The sequence below is a fragment of the Cyprinus carpio genome, chromosome B22 (assembly GCF_018340385.1).
Source record: "Cyprinus carpio isolate SPL01 chromosome B22, ASM1834038v1, whole genome shotgun sequence".
Lineage (NCBI taxonomy): Eukaryota > Metazoa > Chordata > Actinopteri > Cypriniformes > Cyprinidae > Cyprinus > Cyprinus carpio.
In genome coordinates, this window is record NC_056618.1 from 11,311,163 (window position 1) to 11,333,432 (window position 22,270).

The 22,270-nt window shown below is 38.1% G+C and overlaps 1 protein-coding gene across 1 annotated transcript; it reads left to right on the forward strand.

Annotated features, from left to right (window-relative positions):
- The first annotated feature begins 7,829 nt into the window (after positions 1-7,829).
- Positions 7,830-16,737, forward strand: LOC109051282 (trichohyalin-like). Its single transcript, XM_042749500.1, has 6 exons — positions 7,830-7,996; positions 8,197-8,825; positions 9,057-9,776; positions 9,887-10,582; positions 14,033-15,405; positions 15,469-16,737. The coding sequence occupies exons 2-6, from the start codon at positions 8,762-8,764 to the stop codon at positions 15,910-15,912; spliced, it is 3,297 nt and encodes a 1,098-aa protein (XP_042605434.1). The 5' UTR covers positions 7,830-7,996; positions 8,197-8,761; the 3' UTR covers positions 15,913-16,737.
- The last annotated feature ends 5,533 nt before the right edge of the window (positions 16,738-22,270 follow it).

Consider the following 22,270-nt stretch of genomic DNA (forward strand, 5'->3'; position numbering starts at 1 on the left):
GACGTTACATTTTAAAATACTATACAAAATAATTAATCAGAATACTTACTCCTGCTAACTCACGCCAAAGAACTCCCCGCGCAAGCTCGCCGTCTCTGCAAGATTAACGATGGCAGTTTGCACGCACAGCTACTAGAAGGTTACATCTGTCAGACAGGTTGCTGACGTCATCAAGCTTAGTTTGAGTCTGCGCGTCAGAAACGGAAGTGCTAAAAATCGCTAAAAATGGGCTTCACTTGTCTCAATTGAGTTCCAATGGGGTCGCTGTGTCCATTTCTTTTACTGTCTATGGCACCAACAGAGCTTGGGCCGGCCTTGTTGATGTGCCTAGCTGGAAGGGATAATTTAGGAAGGGAATTATATCTCCTGCAAGAGGATTTTGCAGCGTGTATGTGAACTGGCTGCCCACACACACAAGATAGCGGTTGCCATGACAGGAGGTGCAACTGATGGGCAATGGCTCCCACACTCAGGGGCAATCTTTGTAGACTCTTGCATATAGGCCCTGACAGCTAGAATCTAAAACACTATTGCAAAAAAAAAAATCCTGAAATTTTGGAAACTTAGGAGTCTTGCTGATTATTGTTCATGATGCAATACAAAAGTTTAATGGAACAGCATATTTCTGTTTCACTATCCTCGTGACACAAACTAACAAACAGTCTGATTCTCAAGCATCAAATCTTTCAAACAATTATCAAGGACAGACTTGTTAATGGACCAACTCCAGCTTGAACCAGACGACCGATTTTCAAATCACAGGCATATCTCGACAATTCATCTTCTGGGGGATGAGCAGTTGCTTGTTCAGTCACCATTTTAATCATATTTTAGCTTTTCTATAATAGTACCTCTCTCTTTGCGTTCAAGTATTCAAGTATTCATTATATGACAATATAGAGCAACAGTAAGCACGTAAGGTTTTCATGGCAACCAGATCAAGGAAATTACTTAAAGGCTGTGCTGAGCCTACTTATTTCCAGCTCAAACTGCCCTTAAAGTAGATTCTGCAACCCCAGACGGACCACCCCTATGAAAATATTCTGGCTACGTCCTGCCTCTGTGAAACACACAAAAAAAAATCCTCTCAAAATGTCCAAGATGCTCTTTTTCATCAAATGAAGGTGGACACTGTATTTCATAAACCATAAAACCAGTTCAATCATGATAACTCTCAAGTGAATGCTAGCCAGCCATTTAAATGCAAAGCAGTAAGCTCATTGGTTGCATATGCAGCATGAACCAATCAGCTTGGTTACTCTCTGAATAGCATCAGTTATGTTAACACCCAGTCGGCCAGCGCCATCTAGAGTTTCATGACTGAACTATATATTTTATAAAGCTTTTTGGCTAAATCATAAAACATGAAAACTTAATGTCTGTGTTTCTTTGTTTCTGTCCATACACTTTTTCAGTGGGTGATCTGAGGATTGTGCTGATTGGAAAGAATGGATCAGAAAACAGCAGAGTGGGAAACATTACTGTGGGTACAGAAGCGTTTAACAGAGAAGCTCCATTCTATTTACAGCAGCACAGTATGAAAATCAGAGGAGAGGTGGAGGGGAGACACATCACAGTCATCAACACTCACCTGCTCCAGCCAAATCTCTTACATCAACAGATCACACAGGGAGTGAGAGAGTGTGTGTCTCTGTCTGCTCCAGGACCTCATGTGTTTGTACTCGTACTGCAGTATAAGGACTTCAGTGAGAAGCACAAACACAGATTGAAATATGTGCTGAACCTCTTCAGTTACGAGGCCATGAAACACACTATAGTGCTGACTACTGATGAAGAGCCACGCACATCCAAACTTGCATCATGGAATAATGCTATTGATGATTTAATAAAGGAGTGTGGAGGAGGACATCTACAGTTTGATACAACAAACCCAGGATGGCAATCTGAGTTGTTCAGAAAAATAGAGAAGATACTCAAGAAAGAACACAAAGAATTTCTCATCTGTGACATGCATGAGGATGATGGATCATCAGTGGATGGAGATCTGAGCAGATCTGGAGGTTCAATCAGAGGAGACGACAAAGAGAAGGATTCTGATCTCAATGAGAGCACACAAACAGCAAGTGATGGAGGAGGTTTGTCAAAATCCTTTTTTTCAGAATAATGCCTCTAAGAGTATTCTTATGAATGATGTCTTTTAATAGTTAATTTGCAATAGTCCAAAAAAAAAAAAAAAAAAGGACAGGGGGAGAACAATTAGGAGTACTACCACAGGACATGAACTACTATTTATTCTTTTTACTTATCTGTTTTAACTAAGCTTCTAAAATGTTTATAAATTAGAAATAAAAAAATAAAAAAAATAAATAAATAAATAAGATATATTTAAACAGAAAGACAAAGTATGCAGCTGAATACAGACTTCACACATAGTTTGGATAATACTGTCACTGCAAAAATGGTAATACATGAAACGGGAAAAAGAGTCCCCAATTAGTGCTCTCAACACAAGACTAAACATGGAGCCTGAGCATCTGGATTTCCAAACACACAGCACACCACACAGACAGGAGAGAGCCCAGCATGAGAACTCAAATTTAGTTTTTACCTCAGCCAAGCACAGAAATTGTGTACTGTATAGGCACCTTTTGTAATCGTTGGCATTCTCGGCGTTCTTCTTCTTCTTGTTCTGCTCTAGAAGTCTATGGCAGCCCATAGAACTGCTTGCATGAAAGTTATGAAATTGGGCACACATATAGAGGACAGGCTCAGCTGTAACCATAGCAAATTTGGAGTCTCTAACTCAATCCCTTTAGTGCCACTATAAAGGCTAGAAACTAAATATTTTTTCCTCTGATTCCTACTTAAGCCGATTTGACTGCACCATGTGTCATTTTCCATCATGAACATTTTTCTGCCATTTAAAATTTTCCAAAATGCTCCAATGCTCCATAATCAGCTGAACTTCCTGTACACCATTTTGATTTACATTGAAAACATACTTTTTCAAGCTCCTCCTAATCTGTTGGTCCAATGTTCACCAAATTACTTATTGTTGTCTTTGGTCTGATCCTCCCTGCCATGCTTAGATCCTCATTCTGTCACTGTTGTGCTTGGCACCTTAATTGCTGCTTGCAGCTATATTTAGGGGCCAAGCACATAAGGTCTTTTTCTTCTTCTCCACATAAAGTCTTTGGCAGCCCATAGAACCCCTTGTGGGAAGGTTATTAAATTTAGCACACAGATAGAGAAGAGTTTCAGCATTAACCATTGCAAGTTTGAGTCTCTAACTCAAACCCTCTAGCACCACCAACAGTTCAAATGTGTTTATAACAACTTTTGAACCATAAAGGTTACACAAAATTATTCTGATTCCTTGGCTCATGCCAGGTTGAATGCTCACCAAAAATTTAAAATCTATGGAAAATCATACTTTTCTAGACTTGTCCTAGAGGGTTTACCTGATTTTCACAAAAATTGCCTCAGATCGTCTTCAGACCATACTGGCAAAAAGATATGTAATTTTCTCATATCAGACATTTTGGGCATTGTCCATTTTGAATTTTGTCGTAAAATGCTATATTTTACTAACACATTAGCGTATTGTTATGAAACTCAGTATGTGCCTGGTAGTGACATGCCTGATAGTACTCAAAAAGTTTAACCTTGTGGACAAGAGTTATAATATAATTTCCAAACATGCTAATAACTTTTGATTAAATTAACCTATTGTAATGAACCTGGTCTCAAAAATTTTCTTGGGTCATGCCGAGACAAGGGAGTAGGCAATGCTTTTGACACTGGTGGGGACATCAAGTAGCCTCTTTTCTCAAAATTTGCGGTTATTTTTTAAGATTTTTTGCAGTGAAAATATACCACAGACAACATACTTGTGACACTGTTATGATAGGGTCAAAGAGATGCTCGACTCCCGGCGGCAGGGCAGCTGGCTCCATTATCTCATAGATTGGGAAGGGTACGGTGCTGAGGAGAGATCGTGGTCAGACAGAGATGACATGATCTCTTTGACACTATAGATGGTTTCATTGGAGATGACCTCGGGTGGAGGAGGGGGTACCTCGTGCTCTGTGGAGGGAGGGAGAAGAGGATCAGTGAATAGTTTTAACAAGGAAGCGTGGAAGGTGGGTAAGTTCTGGTACTGGTCAGACAGATGCAATTGGTAGGTGAGTTAATTGATGCGTCGTGTTATGGGAAAAGGACCTATGTACCGGGGACTTAGCTTCCTGCTTGGCAGTCGGAGGCGAATGTCCCGGGTGGACAACCAGACACGGTCCCCGGGTTGACAGTCGGGTTTGATGGAGCGACAAGCGTCTGAACTGACCTTGTGTCGCCCGGACTGCCCGCTGGAGGTGGACATGAGCTGAGTCCCATAACCTGTAATCTACCGCTAGGACTTCCGAACACTCCTCGGTCCAGGGAAACAGTGGCGGCTGGTATCCAAGGACACATTGAAACAGAGTGAGTCCGGTGGTTTTCTGGTGCAGGGAATTCTGAATGTACTCTGCCCAGGGTAGATACTGGTTCCAGCTTTTCTGAAGCTCATGACAGTAGGCCTGGAGATACCATCTGATTTATTGAATATTGGTCGATTTATCTCTCCGGGATCGACAGAGGATAGACAGGTCCTTTAGGTAGTTTGGCCCCAGGCAGCAGGTCAATGGATTGTGGATTGATAAATCCGCTTGCGGCAGTTGGAACAGTTCATCATGCACTGTGATCTCCGTGGTCGACTGGCCGAATACCTCCCGGAAGTGTTAAGCAAAGCTATCTAGCGAGTGAACCTGAGGGTTCTGTGAATTACACATGGTTTTGGCCCACTGCAAGGCTCTTCCGGTCAGTAACAAGATGATGAATGCTACCTTCGCCCGTTCAGTCACAAACAGGTGGGGTTGCAACTTGAAAAAGACTGAGCATTGTAATAAAAAACAGCTGCAGGAGGCTGCCTCACCAGAGAAGCTCCCTGTCCGGGCCGTGGGACAGGCTGGTGGTGTGGAGGTGACAGTTGGTGGGAGTTGTGATTCCGGTGAGGATGTGCTTTGAGGATCCATGTGAGTTTCGCTGAGTATACTGTTATCTGGGCTGGTCTTTTGTCATAACTGGTCAAGGAGGCAAACAGGCAGATTCAAACAAGCAGGTGAGTTTATTCAGGCAACTGAGAAGAAGCTTCCAATACAGGAGAGTCAATACTGAAGTGATCAATGGAAGCAGAGAAAACAATCTTATCTGAGCTGAAACTTCTAGTCCTTCAATAGATAGCTGAGGATTCCGAGATCGACAGGCTGACAGGTTGGCAAGGGATCTGCTTTGAGTAGCTTGTAACCTTGAGACTAGCTGATGAGTGACTGTGGTGAGTGTTTTGAATGGAGCGGTAAGTGGATGCAGGTGTCCGTAGTAATCATGTGATTGTGAACGGGTCTAGGAAGGTGGGTTTGACTGGTGAGGCAGGTGATTCCGTGACACCTACATTATGAAACTTATAGTTTTATAGATAGGGGCAACCTATGAAGGATGAAAAAATATTATCACATAAAAAATAAATTTCAAATTTGGTAATACTTAAAGCTTTGATGTGCTGGGAAAAGTTGCGTGAAGAATATAAAATCACTCGAAAACTTCAAACCACTTCTGCCAGAAGTTGTTCCTGTAGTTTTACTATGTTAAATCCATGGTAAATGGTGGTGGTGAGTGTGTTTATTGAGCAATGTTTTCCTGGTCTCCACATCAATGGTGTTTGTTCAGATATCAGCTTTAAAGGAATTCTGCACCGAATTTGAATGCTTCTCACAAGATTTCACAGAGATATTATTGATTCTGTGGCGAATTCAACTGCTTTCTTCACTGTATCTCCCAGCGCTGTGTATAATGGTAATGCGGTATATAATCGCTCTCCGGCCTAAGCAGATAAACGGTCTGTGCTGTGTAGCCCAAACAAGTAGCACAGATTTGCTCCGCTTTCAGTTTTCCGCTTTCAGTTTGTTTATCCAATGTAGCTCTTGTAAATTGGTCATGATGAAAATGCAAGGATGTTAATTCCATTTTTGGAACTGAGAAACAACCTTTTTCTGAATGAATTCGTGTTGCGATGACATCAAGGGGGCATCTAAGCCCAAAATCTGCGGAAAATTGGCGGCAATTATGGAAATTTGCGAGCTTTTGCAAAAATTGTGGAGTTTGCTTGATTTTGTGATAAATTCAGCAATCCCAAAATCCTGGAGGGACTGATATTCATAACTCCTAAAAGTTTTTTTAGTATGTTTAACAGACAATAATTACACAATTTTTAATTTGTGAATCAACAACATCAGCATCAGAGTGCTGGATGTCTTTATCATGCATCACTTTATTTTGATGTTAATCAAATTGGACCTAGGATGATTCTGAAAGAATACTCTGCTGTTGCTGTAGTGACAAACAAAACTCTCATGCGCATCTGATTGAACTGCACGCTCATTTTTCATTTTTGTGATGTTTTTTTTGATAAGAAGTTTTTTATTTATTTAATAATTATTATTTTTATTATTGAGATTAGCCCTTTTTTAACTTCTTCAGAAATTTTTCATCATTCTACTGTTCATCATACCCAATCTAAAGTGGAGACTATTCATCATTTGTAAATGTTTATAAACATTTACTGACTTTTTTAGTATCTTTATTGGCACTGGACTTTTAGCTACTTTAACAATGTTTGTGTAAAAGGTGGTTACTTCAGTTTAGCTAAATTCTTGGTAAAGACATAATTTGGGTGCAAAACATATTTTTATCACCATAACACTTATATTAGTATACTATTATGTATCATTAAACAGAATATTCCTTGAGTCTTACATCAACAGGAGAGGGAAAACATTTTTTTTTCCAAGAAAATACATCATTCATCAAAACAATATAAACAGATTAAATCATTTACCCTTATTGTAATCAAATTGACCCCTGTACACTTGTGACCCCTACCCAACCTTAAACCTACCCATACCACCAAACCTGACCCTAACCTTACTCGTATATCACACCTCAACTGCAGCAAAGGTGTTGTGCATTGACAGAAGCTTTAAATAACTGTATGACATCTGTTTAAATGATTTGTAGATTTTCAAGATGTGCATGACCATATAAATTACAAGTTTAATGATACTTTCAATTTAATTTAAATGAAATTTTAATTATTAGGTAATGTTTAATACATTTATTAGTAAACATTAACAAACACATTAATTCTAGATATGTGTATATATATGAACTAATGATCCGTTAACCGTTACATACTGTTTGTTAATGATTTATTAATGAAAGTTAATATAAAGGTTACCTAATATTTTTGTTGTTAAGGAAGTGTACATTTGGTACCAAGAACTGATCTGAGTCTACTGTTTCTAAATCTTGATTTCAGTGCCAACTACTGTAAAAGCAAAGCTGAACATTGTGCTGTGTGGAAATAATCCAACACTCAAGAACTCTGTGTCTAAAATCTTTAGAGGCAAAATAAGTCAACCTCAGAAAGAGATGAGTAATGTATGTGTAAAGAAAGAGGGAATGATTCATGGACAACAGATCAGTGTAATAGAGCTTCCAGCTCTCTCTCGTCTCTCAGAGGAGGAAGTGATGCGGGAGACTCTCCACTGTATGTCTCTCTGTGATCCTGGAGTTCATCTTTTCATCCTTGTTACTCCTGTCTGTCCACTTAATAATGAAGACAGAGCAGAAATGGAGAAGATTAAAGGAATAATTAACTCTAATGAGCACTTCATGTTGCTTTTCATTACTGAACTTGACCAAAGTGTCAAGATTTTTGTGAGTCTCTATGGGAGTTGGCACAGTCTTATGGGGTTAAAGGACGAGAGAAGCTCAGAAAAGATATCAGACCTGTTTGATCGTATTGACAGCATGAAGATTGAACCATATTCGCTTCAGATGCACATAAGAGCTCCGGAGAAGAGAGTCAGACATGAACTAGAGGAGCAACTGAGAGTGAGAGATAATGAAGTCAAAGAGTTACAGAAGAAGATCAAGACACTGGGTGAGTGGATTCATATATTTCTCTGAATAAAGATTTTTTTTGTGAATACAGTAATAGGCAAGACGTGAAAGGCTTTTACTAGTGAAAAACTAGTAAATTACAGTGCATTGATGATTACCATAATTCCAGCATGATATGAATGAAGCATTGATTAAATTTAAAATCAAATTGTTAAACTAGTTTATTCCTTTGTTTTTCAGAGGGTGTGAAGCTGAATCTGGTTGTGTGTGGGAGTAACAGAGAATTAAAATCCTTCACATCAAACCTGATCCTGAATCAGAGCGAGAGAAGATCAGAGCTGAGCTCAGAGTGTGTGAGGAGAGACGTGGAGCTTGATGGACGTCTGATCAGTCTGGTGGAGCTTCCAGCTTCGTTCAACACTCAGCTCTCAGAGGAGGAAGTGATGCGTCAGACTCACCGCTGTGTGTCTCTCTGTCATCCTGGAGTTCATGTGTTCATCATCATCATTCCTGATGCTCCACTGACTGATGAAGACAAAGCAGAAATGGAGGAGATCCAGAGGATCTTCAGCTCAAGAATCAACAAACACATCATGATCCTCATAAAGCAGAACCCAGAGAGACAGACAGAAAATCTAAATGAAAAAACACAGTCTGTCATTGAGAGATTTGGAGGAAGACATCATTTAATTGGGCATAAATCACAAGTGTCTGTGTTGATGGAGAAATTAAAGCAGATGGTTGAGGAAAATAGTGGTGATTGTTTCTCCACAGAGACACTGATGGAGACACAGATGGAAAAAAAATGCTGAAATTTAAAGAAATGAAAAGGAGAATTTATCCCTTAGAGACATGGTTTCAATCACAAGGTAATGATCAGAAAAAATGCATTGATTAAACAAACACTATTCATGATTGCTAAAGTCTACACAGATGTGTGATAGAAAACAATATTATATGCAGAATTCAGAAGAAACAATATGATCAGCACATTATGCTTTAGTATAAATTGCACATAATATTCTCTGAAGAACTGGATAATTGACAATCTTCACTTGAAATTTAATATTGTTTTTAATTTTCATTTGATCTATCTTTAGATTCAAGAGACAGAGAATATGAACTGAGGATTGTGCTGCTGGGAAAAACTGGAGTTGGGAAGAGTTCAACTGGAAACACCATCTTAGGAAGAGTCACGTTTGAAGCTGAAGCAGCTCATGAGTCTATTACTAAAGAGTGTCACAGAGAGTCAGCTGAAATCAATGGCAGACACATTACTGTGATCGACACTCCAGGACTGTTTGATACTGAACTCAGTAATGAAAAAATCCAGAGAGAAATCAGCAACTGCATCCCCATGATCCTGCCTGGACCACATGTGTTCATCATTGTGCTTAATTTAGGACAACGATTCACTCAGGAGGAGGAAAAATCAGTGGAGATCATCCAAGAGACGTTTGGTGAAAACTCTTTAAAGTACACGATGGTGCTCTTCACCAGAGGAGATGATCTGAATGACAAAACTATTGAACAGTATCTTGGAAAATCTGTATCTGCTTTAAAACAGCTGATTGATGTGTGTGAAAACAGATACCATGTATTCAATAATAAAGAGACTGGAGACCGAACACAGGTGACTGATCTACTGCAGAAGATAGACGACATGGTGAAAGAGAACGGAGGGAGTTACTACTCATGTAAGATGTTCAGAGAGATGGAAAGAGAATTACAAGAACAACAGAAGAACATACTGATGGAGAAAGTGGAGCAAGTGGTCAGAGAAAAAGAAGAACTGATGAACAAACATGAAGAAGAGAAAAGAAGATGAAGATGAAGATAGAGGAAAAAAGACAGAATCATGAGAAAGAGAGAAAGAGAAGAGAAGAAGAATTTATTGAGAGAGAAGAACGATATAAAAGAGACATTAAAGAAAGAGAGGAACAAGAGAGAAAGATACGAGAGGAGCTGAGGAGAGAACGAGAGGAATGGGAGAAACAGAGACAACAGGAAAGACAAAGAAGAGAAGAAGAGGAGGAGAAATGGAGAAAGAAAGAGCAGGCAACATGGGATGAATGTAATCAGAAAATTAAATTGGTAGAAGAGAGAATGCAAAGAGAGAAAGAAGTTTTTCTGTCCAAACACAAAGAAGAAAGAGAGAGAATGATGATGATGATGGATGAAGAAAGACGGAATCATGAAGAAGAAAGAAATAGAAGAGAAGAAGTGGATGAGAGAAGGAGAAAGATAGAAAGGGAAACATGGGATGAATATTATCAGAAACTTAAACGAGAGAGAGAAAGAAGATACAGAGAGAAAAAAGATCTTCAGATCAAACATGAAGAAGAGAGAAAAAGAATGAAGAAGATGATGGAGAAAGAGAGACAGAATCATGACAAAGAGACAAAGAGAAGAGAAGATGAATATATAAATGCTGAAGAACAATATAAAAGAGATATTAAATACATAGAGGAACAAGAGAGAAAGATACGAGAGGAGCTGAAGAGAGAACAAAAGGAATGGGAGAAACAGAAACAACAGGAACGACAAAGAAGAGAAAAAGAGGAGAATGAAATGCATAAATTTAATGAACTTCATATGGAAACTCCTGAAGTTCAGCACACAAACAGTAAGTCAAAACCATAACCAGCAAATTTGGAATGAATGTGCAAAAAATAAAAAAAATGAAAAAAAAATGTATATATATATATATATACATACACATAGGTGTAAACAATGGTTTTATGTCACTATACTTTGCTTTTCAGCAGTTTATGTGGTTACTATTTTGTTGAGGAAATATTGCACTGGTTTAGAACCATCTATAGGCATCCCAAGCCAATCTCAAGAATCAGGATTGGGGCCAATTGAGCATTATATTTATTGAGCATCTATCCTAAGCCTGGGCCTTATTCTGCGTCAGTTATAATGTGGATGTCATTCAGTAGGTCGCATTGTGCACCTCCCTGTAGGTTTGCCAACCGACATTAAAAGGAAAAGATGACGTTCAAATGTACATGATGTGTGAGAACCAGTGAGGGCTGTTCTAGTGTGTCACACGTTTGAGCTTCTATTTTTAGCAAATTTGATGCACAGTTTAGTATCTAATCACTTAAAAGTCATATAGTTATCATTTACTTTTATCTGCTGTCAGGCTCTCTGAGATGTTGTTGTCATAACACATTGCTGTGGGTTGCGTCTTGCTTTGCACTTGACTGAGAGACTGGCATTCTGAGAGCACAAGCTTCATGCTTTCTAACTTTATCTTATCTTAAATTTTTCCCCCTTTATGTTGCAGTTATTCTGCTTATTGTACATATAAAACACAAGTTTATATCAATTGTCCCATATTCATAATTCTGACCACACGGTCTAATTACAATGTCTACCATTGAAACTTGTCTATAAACAGTGTACATCTCACAAATCTTAAATCTTGTAATTCTTTTTTTCTCAAAATTATGAAAATTACATTTATTCATTTAGCAGACGCTTTTATCCAAAGCGACTTATTATTGGGGAATATATCAAGTGATTTATCTTAAAGAAAGAAAAGTTTTTTTTTTTTTTGTTAGGAAGAAGTCAGACAGGGAATCAGCATTCCAGGTGGGGGTTGGGAAATAATTTCACCAGCCAGGAGCGGTGAGGGAAAATGTTCTGGAAAGTGATTTTGAGTCTCTGTGATGGTACCACGAGGTGTCGCTCACTCGTAGATCTCAGACTTCTGGAGGGGATTTTAGAGTCTCAAAATTGAGTGGAAGTAGGTGCGTGCTGAGCCTGTGGCTGTTCTATATGCAAGCATCAGTGTCTTGAACTTGATGCGAGCCGTGACCGGCAGCCAGTGCAGGGAAATTAAGAGAGGTGTGACGTGGGCTCTTTTGGGTTCATTGAAGACCAGTCATGTTGCTGCATTCTGAATCATTTGTAGAGGTTTGATTGTGCTTGATGGAAGTCCAGCCAGAAGAGTAATGCAGTAGTCCAGCCTAGAAATGACAAGGGCCTGGACAAGAAGTTGAGCAGCATGCTCCGTTAGAAAGGGCCTGATCTTTCTGATGTTGTGCAATACAAACCTGCAAGATCGAAAATGTGTTCTTTGAAGGTCAGCTGGTCATCAAAGGTTACACCAAGATTTCTGACTGAAGTTGATGGGGTAATTGTAGAAGAGCATAGCTGGATGGAGAAATCATACTGTAGAGTTGGAGTGGTAGGGAAGACAAGAAGCTCAGTCTTTGCCAGGTTGAGCTGTAAGTGATATTCTTTCATCCATGCCAAGATGTCCACCAGGCAGCCTGAGATCCATGCAGCTACCGTTGGATCATCTTGTTGAAATGAACGATAGAGCTGTGTGTCATCAGCATAGAAATGGTATGAGCATATCAGAGTGAAAACCAAGCCATGAGGTCAAAGGAACTGCCTGCAGAGCTCAGAGGCAAGATTGTATCAAGGCACAGATCTGGGGAAGGCAAAAAAAATCTGCTGCACTGAAGGTTCGCAAGAGCACAGTGGCTTCCATAGTTTGCAAATGGAAGAAGTTTGGCACAACCATGACTCTTTCCAGAGCCGGTTGCCCAGCCAAACTGAGCAATCGATGGAGATGGGCCTTGTCTAGATTGGTGACCAAGAACCTCATGGTCACTCTAGTTGACCTCCATGATTGTATGTGGAGATGGGAGAAACCTAACGAAGTACAAACATCACTGCAACACTCCACCGATCTGGGCTTTATGGCAGTGTGGCCAGCCTCAGTCTTCTCCTCAGTGAAGACACATGATAACACAATTGGAATTTGTAAAACAGCATCTAATGCAGGGATAGGCAACTTCGGTCCTGGAGGGCCACTGTCCTGCAGAGTTTAGCTCCAACCCTAATTAAACACACACCTGAACAAGGCAATCAGGTTTTCGGGGATTACTAGATAGATACAGGCAGGTGAGTTTTTATGAGGGCTGAAGCTAAACTCTGCAGGATAGTAGCCCTCCAGGACCGGAGTTGCCTATCGCTGATCTAATGAAACCTTAGAGTCTAAGAAACAAGATTATCTGGTCTGATGAACCTCAATTCTAAGCATAATGTTTGAAGAAAACCAGCTCTGCTCATCACCTGCAGAGTACCATCCCAAAAGTAAAGTGTGCTGATAGCAGCCTCATGCTGTAGAGCTGTTTTCAGCAGCAGGGCCTGAGGGACTCATCAGAGTAGAAGAAAGCTCAATGCACAAAAAAAAAAAAAAAAATAAATAAAAATAAAAACTTAAAAACCCTGGTCCAGAGCATTCAGATTTGAAAAGAAGAATCTCCCAATCCAGGTGTGCAAAGCTTGTTGAGTCATACCCAAAAAGACCAGAATTGCTGCCAAAGGTGCTTCAACAAAGACTGATAGGGTCTGAATACTTATGTAAATGTTATATTTTAGTTTTTTCTTTTTAATAAATTTACAGAAATTTCTAAAATTCTGTTTTCACTTTGTCATTATGAGGTATGGAGTGTAGATTAATAAGAAAAAAATGAATTTAAAGAATTGTAGTATCAGGCTGCAGCATAACAAAACTGAAAAAAGTGAAGGGGGTCTGAATACTTTCTGAATGCACTGTATATATACACTGTACATGCACACCTTATAATATGTAATAAAACAAAATTTCATGCTTCATGTTATGTTGAAGGTATATTAGTTCATACACATCAGCATGTATTTTTAGAAATTAAAAAAGTTTTGCTAGCACTGGTTTAAATGACTGAAACATTAAGTAAACATTATGTTATGATATACGTTAAAGGTCAGAGTTAGAACCCCCTTGGTAAATATGAGCAAATAAGGCTGTGAAAATTAATCTGCATTTTTATATATTTTTATTTTTTTTTATCTATAATTTTATTATTTTATTTATTGCTATAAAAAAAAAAAAACAGGAAATAGAATACAGTTTTATTCAATGGGGGGGGGGGATGGGGGGGGGTGGAAAGAGACCTGTTTAATGATTGAGGGGAGGAAACCCCCAACACACAGATTTACTGCTGCAAATAGTTACCACTCATTTAACACTCATCAATTACTAATATCTAATTTATTTTGTCATTTTCAGATGATGAAGATTCACCATCAGATGCAGGATGTTTGAGAATCTTGCTCTTTGGGAGGACAGGAAGTGGAAAGTCTGCAACAGGAAACACTATCCTCGGAAACTATGAGTTCCACAGTGAAGCCAGTTCACGTTTGGTGACCACTGTTTGTCAGAAGAGAGTTGGTGAAGTTGATGGTCGATCAGTAGCTGTTATTGATACTCCAGGACTCTTTGACACAACACTGACAAAAGAACAAGTGCAGGAAGAAATAATGAAGTGTATTTCACTGTCAGCACCTGGACCACATGCGATCATCATTGTGCTGAGTGTGGAAAAAATCACACCAGAGGAGAAAGACACTTTAGACATGATCAAGATGATCTTTGGCTTAAAAGCAGCAGATTTCTGCATTGTTCTCTTCACTAGAGGAGATGATCTGAAAAAACAAACAATAGAGCAATACGCAGAGAAAAGTAAAAATGCTGAACTCAAGACACTGATGGCAGATTGTGGAAACAGATTCCTGGTTTTTAACAACAAAGAAACACAAGATCAGACACAAGTTACTGATCTGTTAGATATGATAGAAGAGATTAAGTCTAATCAGTGCCAATGTTTCACTAATGAGATGTTTGAAAAGGGAGTGATCTCCACTGAACAGAAAATGGAAATGCTAGAAGAGAATAAAAGAAAAAATCTGTTTCAAGTTGAAGAATTAAAAGCCAAATATGACAAGAAAATTAGAAGCATGGGAGAGAGACTGGAAGAGAAGAAACAAAGGAAAGATGAGGAAAGAGAGAGACTGAAGAACAAGTTCAGAGAACAAGAGGAAACTCTCAGGAGAGAGTTTGAGGAGAAAGAAAAATCAGATCAGGAGGAACAAGAGATGAAGGAGCATCAGAGACGATCAGAAGAAGAGGAAAAAAAACAAAGAGCTGAATATGATCAAATAATAGAGGAGATGAAGAGAGAGATGGAAAATCAGAGAATACAGTATGAAAAACAGCTAAAAGAAAGAGAAGAAGAAGATGGAAAGAGAGAAGAAGAATATAAACAAGATCAAGAAAATATGAAAAATAATCATGAACACATCATGACAGAGTTAAGAAAAAAACAGGAAGAAGAAATAAAAAAGAGAGATTTAGAGGAACAAAAAAGGAAGGAACAAGAAGAGAAAGAGAGAGAAGAATGGAAGAGAAAAATAAAAGAGGCTGAAAATGACAAAGAGACTCAAGAGGAAATTAAACGACAGCAAAGAGAATGGGAGGATGAGAAGGAACGACAGATGAGAGAACGAGAGGAAGAGGAAAGAGAGAGAAAAGAGAGACACGAGAAACAGCTGAGAAAAAAACAAGAAGAACTGGAGAATAAGAGAAAGGATTATGAAAGAGAGAGAAAAGAAGAAGAACAGATGATAGAGAAAGAGAGAGAGAAACTGAAAAGAGAGAAAGAACAGAAAGAAAGAGAATATGAAGAGAATATAAATGAAATGGAGAGACATTATGAGCAGCTGGAGCGAGAGAGAAAAGACGAGTGGAAGAAAAGAAAACAAGAGGATGAAAAGAGACGAGTGGAGAAGAGAAAGAGATGGGAGAAAATGATGGAAGACCTGAAACAAGAGCATGAGGAGGAGATCAACAGAAGAGAAAGAGAGGAGACAGAAAGAATAGTCAGAGAAGAAAAAGAGTGTGATGAAATGAAACAGAAACATAAAGAACAAATAGAGAAGATGAAGAAGAAACATGAAGATGAAGCCAGAAAACAAGAAAAAGAATTTATACATTTAAGAAAGGGAAAAGAACAGCAGGTTCAGGAGCTCAAGGAGAGATTTGAACAACTATATGAAATGAAAAGGTTAAGAAAGGAACTAAAAGATAAATGGTTATGTCATGTCATGTGAAACATTTTTAATATACTGTATATAGATGAGTAAAGGTCAACTGATTTTACCAATACTGATAACTAGGTTGCAACACACTGGCCGATAAATGATTAATCAACCGATAGTTTTAAAATGGTAACTGGATGTGTGAAGGGATTTAAAGTTTGGCAGTAAGCCAGGCGAATATTTGGCCTCCCTGGTGAAAAAGAGGGCTGACTCACTAAACATGTTTCAGACTACTCAGTTCACATTAGTTAGTTGGGTTAGGCATTGCATCATTCAACTTAAGAATGGAACACACTACACAATTTTTGCCCCAATTTTCCTGCCAATTTACAGTCTGGATAAGTTGACTCTAGTTGCCGAAAATCAGAGTCAGTCTACAGACGGGAGTTGACAGATTCCATTGAAAATCGCATGTATGATGGTTAAAGACTCTGATTTTTTTTGCTTCAGACTTTGATTCCATCCAATCGAAGGATATCAAAAATGTTTGATATATTCAGCCGATTTTACAACACATTGTTTTCATTTCTCATGGATCTCAACAACAAGGCGCATGTTTCTGCATGAGTTTGTTGTGATCAGAACAACTTAAATGTCTGGTAGTGTGTGATCCTCAATCATGTAGTGTATGATGGACAGTTTTTCTATTATTTTACTATTTACTAAGTCGGTAAAAATCTGTGTTTTAAAAATCTGTTCAGATTTTAAAAGTTGTGTAGTGTATTCCAGCCTTTAGGTGATGGTTTACCCATCTCTCTGGCCTATCTCCCATTTGTTTTAGATATTAAAGGGGTCATATGACATTGCTAAAAATAACATTATTATGTGTATTTGTTTAGGGTTTAGTGTTTATGCGGTTTAAGGTTTAAAAAACACATTATTTTCCACATTATGTACATTATTGTTTATCCTCTATGCCTCGCCTTTCTGAAACGTGTCGATTTTTACAAAGCTCATCGTTCTGAAAAGTGAGTTGTGCTCTGATTTGCCAGCTATCCAGTGCTTTTTGATTGGCAGAATACCTCAAGCATGTGACGGAATTTTTTTTCGCTCCTTACCTGTGATGCTGTTTCAGTAAACCAGTAAAACCCATTATAAAGGAGGCATCCAGTGGGGACATAATTACTGATTATAATGACTTATTCTGTCTTTTTATGCATTGCGTATCGCACTGTAACCATAAAACCAAACAACAAGCACTATTCTACACTGCTCAAAACTTGCGTTTGAATCGTCAGTGGTAAATTCTTAAAATATGAAAACTTACTTACAGACTTTGAGTCAGAAGCGCCAGACTGTCCTTGCTAAGTTGTTATTGCCCCACTTTATGGAAACAGACACCGGCATTTTAGGCTACTCTTCTAGGAAACAGTCCTCGTCCTCCGTAAAATGTGCTGCAGACATCTAAATATTTGGGTTGAACTGTTCTGGAACAGTGTTGTAAATACAACTTAACTGATTTCTAGTCATGTCCTCTTTTGGAAGGCCAAACAAAGTAGTCTCACTTTCCCCACGAAACACACATCGTCTCCACAACATGGCAGCAGCAGCAACAATACTACAGCGAGAATAAAAGTTACGCCTTCTTTCTTTGTGTAAACATTTGGGTGGCTTCATGCAAATCTTCCCACATCGTGACGAAGACATGTGGGGGCGTGTTAGAATGATCCATTTTAGGAGGGTGTGGTTGACTCAAACTTTTATAAAGAATATCTTTTTGGATTTGAGACTTTAGTCTTTGCAACTTCACAGATCTTCTTTATGCACCAAGAGCTTGTAACACTCCAAAGAGAAAGGAAAAATTGAAATCGCATCATATGACCCCTTTAAAAAAATCTCTCTCTGGTCTAGGGCAGATCATCAAAATAGGCAGAAGTTCACTTCAAGAATGAAACAAAGTAGTGTTGATGAGTTTGAAGTTCGGTGTTTGAAAAAAAGCACAGCAAAATGGAAAGAGAAAACAAGTTTTCTATATAACGCATACAGACATAATTAGAGCCACAGAAAGCCTCAATGTCTGAAATGATTCATTAATTTTCATTCACTCCTTCAGCTGAACTATATTAGGGGACTAATGTATCCAGCCTTAAGGAAAACACCAATGTTAGCTGTTAATGAACTGTAAAATTCTCCAGTGGACAGTGAGATGCTGATGCAGGTCTAAATATTCAGCAACCTCTGTGTGTAGCTTCAAGAGAGAAACCAGAAATTCATTCATTTATACTCAGTTAATCATATAGGTTAATAATTTTTTTTCAGCTATTCCTTTTACTAATATAATCATTTATTATACATTTTAATCATTTAATATATTCCTTAATATATTATGTGTTATTTTGTAGTGCATGCTATTGTTGTTTAATCTAGCGGTGATTGTTCATCAATTTAGTGTATGTCCAATACACATAACACATATACATGTAATTACAGTTGGAAAGAGGAAAGCTTTGTTTCTGAATGCCCAATATAAAGATATTCTGTCAGTTTAGTAAACTTTTATAAACTCTACCAGTAAAATCACAATGAAAGTATCCAAACTGTATATGGCAACTGCAATGCATCCAGTGTGTAAACAGGGGCGTCGGACTGGGGGTAAAACCAGAACTGATTACCAGGGCCCCAAAGGAAGAGAGGGGCCTTGAAAAGTGAATATATTTTATTTTACCTGGATATTTTCATTTCCTAATTAAATGTTCATGAATGTCAGATGAAACGTAAATTTTGTGTATTGGCTGAATAACTTGGTTGATTGACTGACGGTCTCATGATCCCACTCCCCTTGCTAATGCGCCAAATGGTTTAGTCCATCTGCAGCAGTTGGCAGATGAAACGTAAATTAAAATTCAATAGTATGGGGGGGGGGGGGGGGGGGGGGGTGCAGGGGGGCCCATCAGGACTGCCTATGCATAGGGCCCGGGATCTTGTGCAACGCCCCTGTGTGTAAAAAATGTGATTTACTCCCCAAATCCAGCATGAACTCTGCATATTTTTAAAAGATTAAGTCAGACATCACTACCTGAACCTCACAGTGATTGGCTGCCACACACATTTTTTGCTTGATATTTGCATAAAGTGGATCTAATATTTCTCACTTTGGATTCAATCTAACAGTGATCACAATGACACTTATAAATCACAACTAACAGTTTGGAGAGAGTTTACAGGAAGCTTTTATTTACTTTGGGTGTTGTATTCATTGAATTACCTGCTACATGATTATTGTAATCTGAACATTATTCTGAAATTACACTGTATTTTCTGGTGACAACTCTTAACGTTTTCTGGTGACTAACACCCCCCCACCCCCAATAAATAAATAAAATTCCTCATTAACCCAGATCATGTGATAATGTTATTCCTTTATCACTGAGGTTCTGAACATTATCCAAATAATGCATTTTACAAACCATTTAACAGTTTGTAGTGAAATATTGTTCACTATTAAAAAATTTCCTCACCAAACAAACTGCTCCTGTATGAGCACCACCCTCACAAATGCTACATTTCAAAGTATATAATTGCTCTCTACATACTGAGTAATTATACTTAGCATGTAGAAAGTGATTTTCGACATAAATAATACAATAACTTTTCCATGGGCCAATATTAATGATAGATATATATGATGGGCATTTCCTCAGAAGACTTACTGTCTTCAAGTTACAGATCCAAGAGATAACACATAAATCGAAAACAAAGTTGGTCCTAATATGGAGCCCTGAAGAACACCACAAATAATTGTATTGGCCAGGGTTGTCCAACCCTAATAAAAACTCATCTGCCTGTAGCTTTCTAGTAAACCTTCAGTCCTCGATTAGCTTGTTCAGGTGTGTTTGATTAGGGTCGAAGCAAAACTCTACAGGGCTGCGGCTCTCCAGGACCGACGTTCGCCACCCATGGTATAGGCCATAAGGTGAAGCTGTTTTTCATTTAATCCCTTTCCCATACATGGAGCACTTAATTATTTTCATTCCAATAAAAAAAATATATATTGGTTTTGAGTGAGAAAATAATAGTTCTCTATGTGTAATCGGCAATAGTTGAGTTTAAAAGTTTAAAGTCAGCAATAGATCTTTCCTGGTGTAATAGTAGTTTGATGGTGAGTGATAAGGCTTCGCATCACGTACTTCCTGCTAGACCAGTAAGGTGGCCGCTTTTTGGAATGACATTTAAACATGAGTCCAACATGTCTGCACCCTTGTCGTCACTACCGCGTAGTGAAGAAGAGGAACTTACTTCAAAACTATGTAAAATTTATTATAAATAATTCTATAAGCCTCACAACACTATAATCTCACGTGCATAAACAAAGAAAAACAAAGGAATTTACATTCACACGGTGGATACATTCAGAAACGCCATCAACCAGTGGCTTGCTTGCAGGATAAGAATCAGAAAATAGCAGAGACATACAAACATTGTCTCTACATTGTGCATAAATTTTAAGAAAATGGACAAGTACATTACTGTGGCAGGCAAACACCAGAAGGACCATCCTTTACAGGCAGAAACATTTTCAGCAGGTACATAAAAACAAAGTACACACAAACAAATTTTTGAACTGTCATGCATATGCTGAGTACCATGGCTACCTTTCAATTAGACTATTTTTTTAAATAATTATTGTAAGGTCAGAGTCAGATTTGCATGTTGATGTTTTGCTACAGCCAGAACACTCAGTATTGTTTAACTGCAAACACAGTTTTTTCTTTAATGGTTATTATTTACAAATTAAGTTCATTATAGTTTTTTTATTTTTATTTTTTATTTTTGTATTATTTATTTACAGGCCAGATGCTAAAGTGATAGGCATAGATGAAAGAAGACAAATAGCATTATTGTGCATAAAGATTCTGTGCCTCTGGATGTGCGATACCACAAGTCCTGTTACAGACAGTATACCAGGGGCCCGTTTCAATAAGGAGGTTCAACCTACTCTGAGTTGAAACTCAAACTCTGAACTGACTTACCCTGAGATGGAAAACTCTGAGTTTTCTGTTTCAGAACACCTAAATTGTGTTAGTTCAGTCGACTCTGAGTAGGTTGAATCTGAGTTTAGCGCATGCGTATGAGAAGTCATGATCAATGGAGCTCCAAAATTATGATTCACTGTGCCAACAGCACAGACAAAAAAAAAATCTGCATAAGTAAAACAAAAAAAAAAACATCACTGCATACTTCTAGAGTAAAAATGGTACAAAACACATTTCAAAGCATGGTATCCTGGCATCTAAAAATAGCAGCATGTAAAAATTAATTATAAAAACAGTTCCATCAATGTAAAGCTTTAAGAATAAAAGTTTCATGGGTATAGTGTCACGAATCCTGTCCATGAACTTTTGTCCGCTTCCCACCAGCGGTCGCCCTCCCCATTATATTGACTCTCACACCACACAGATTGTTACACATCACTCTGGACTACATTTCCATGCTCCATTACACTAATCACAAGCTCACCTTAAACCAATCACACACAGCTGCTATCAATAACACACACTATATAAATCAGTCGCACACCACCATTCACTGTCGAGTATTGTTTAGCGTATCACTGTGTTATTGCTTGCTTGTGGATTACCTGTTTGCCTCGCCCTCTGGATTAAGTTTGCGTTTGATTGTCTCTGAATTACTCTTTCGTCTTGCTGTGCTATATCTGCTATTGTTGTTGACCCTTGCCTGTTTTTGACCACGTCTGTTAAATAAAGCCTTGCATATGAAGAGTTTGGTTCCAAAACGCAATAAATCCATTTTGATTATTATAAGTAAAAAATGTGTTTTCTTTACCAAGAAAGTGGCAAGATGAAAAACTTTCACATAGCATCTTTAGGTTATAATAACATTAAGATTTATTATAATTTTTTTTTTCTCCCAAAATGCAATATGCAATCAAAATGCAATAAATCCATTGAATCAATATAAAATTTATTTTTCATATTGAAACTGATGAAAATACACAACATAGCGAGTTGATCCACATATGATAGCCTCTGAACTTGGTCAATACTAATCTTACATGTTGGATTAAAAATACATTCAAACAATCATCGCTCCCAAAATGAATTCAATGGGTCATCTTGTTTGCTATAAATTAATTACAACAATAAATGAAAATTTCATCCTGAAACAAGATCATGAACAACAATATCACATTAGACCACAGAAATTTCCAAAATGGCATTTCAACTTCCAAAAGTGCAATGGCATTTACCTTATATTCATCTTTCCCATGTTAAATATTAAATTTAACGATCAAACCTGTTACATTTATTAAAAAGTAACAACTGACTTGTAGCCTACTCAGTCGACAGCAAGAAGACAAAGGCTCGCAAAATGAGGGGAGAACCTGCACCAGCACTGACAGATGAAGTGG

Bases quoted from the DNA above. Each gene is read 5' to 3' on its own strand.
- LOC109051282 (XM_042749500.1), top strand. From the start codon at position 8,762: ATGCTGAAATTTAAAGAAATGAAAAGGAGAATTTATCCCTTAGAGACA. The intron at 8,826-9,056 runs GTAATGATCAGA...ATCTATCTTTAG, and splicing joins GACATGGTTTCAATCACAAG to ATTCAAGAGACAGAGAATAT. The intron at 15,406-15,468 runs AGAAAAGAAGAA...GAGAAAGAACAG, and splicing joins GAAAGGATTATGAAAGAGAG to AAAGAAAGAGAATATGAAGA.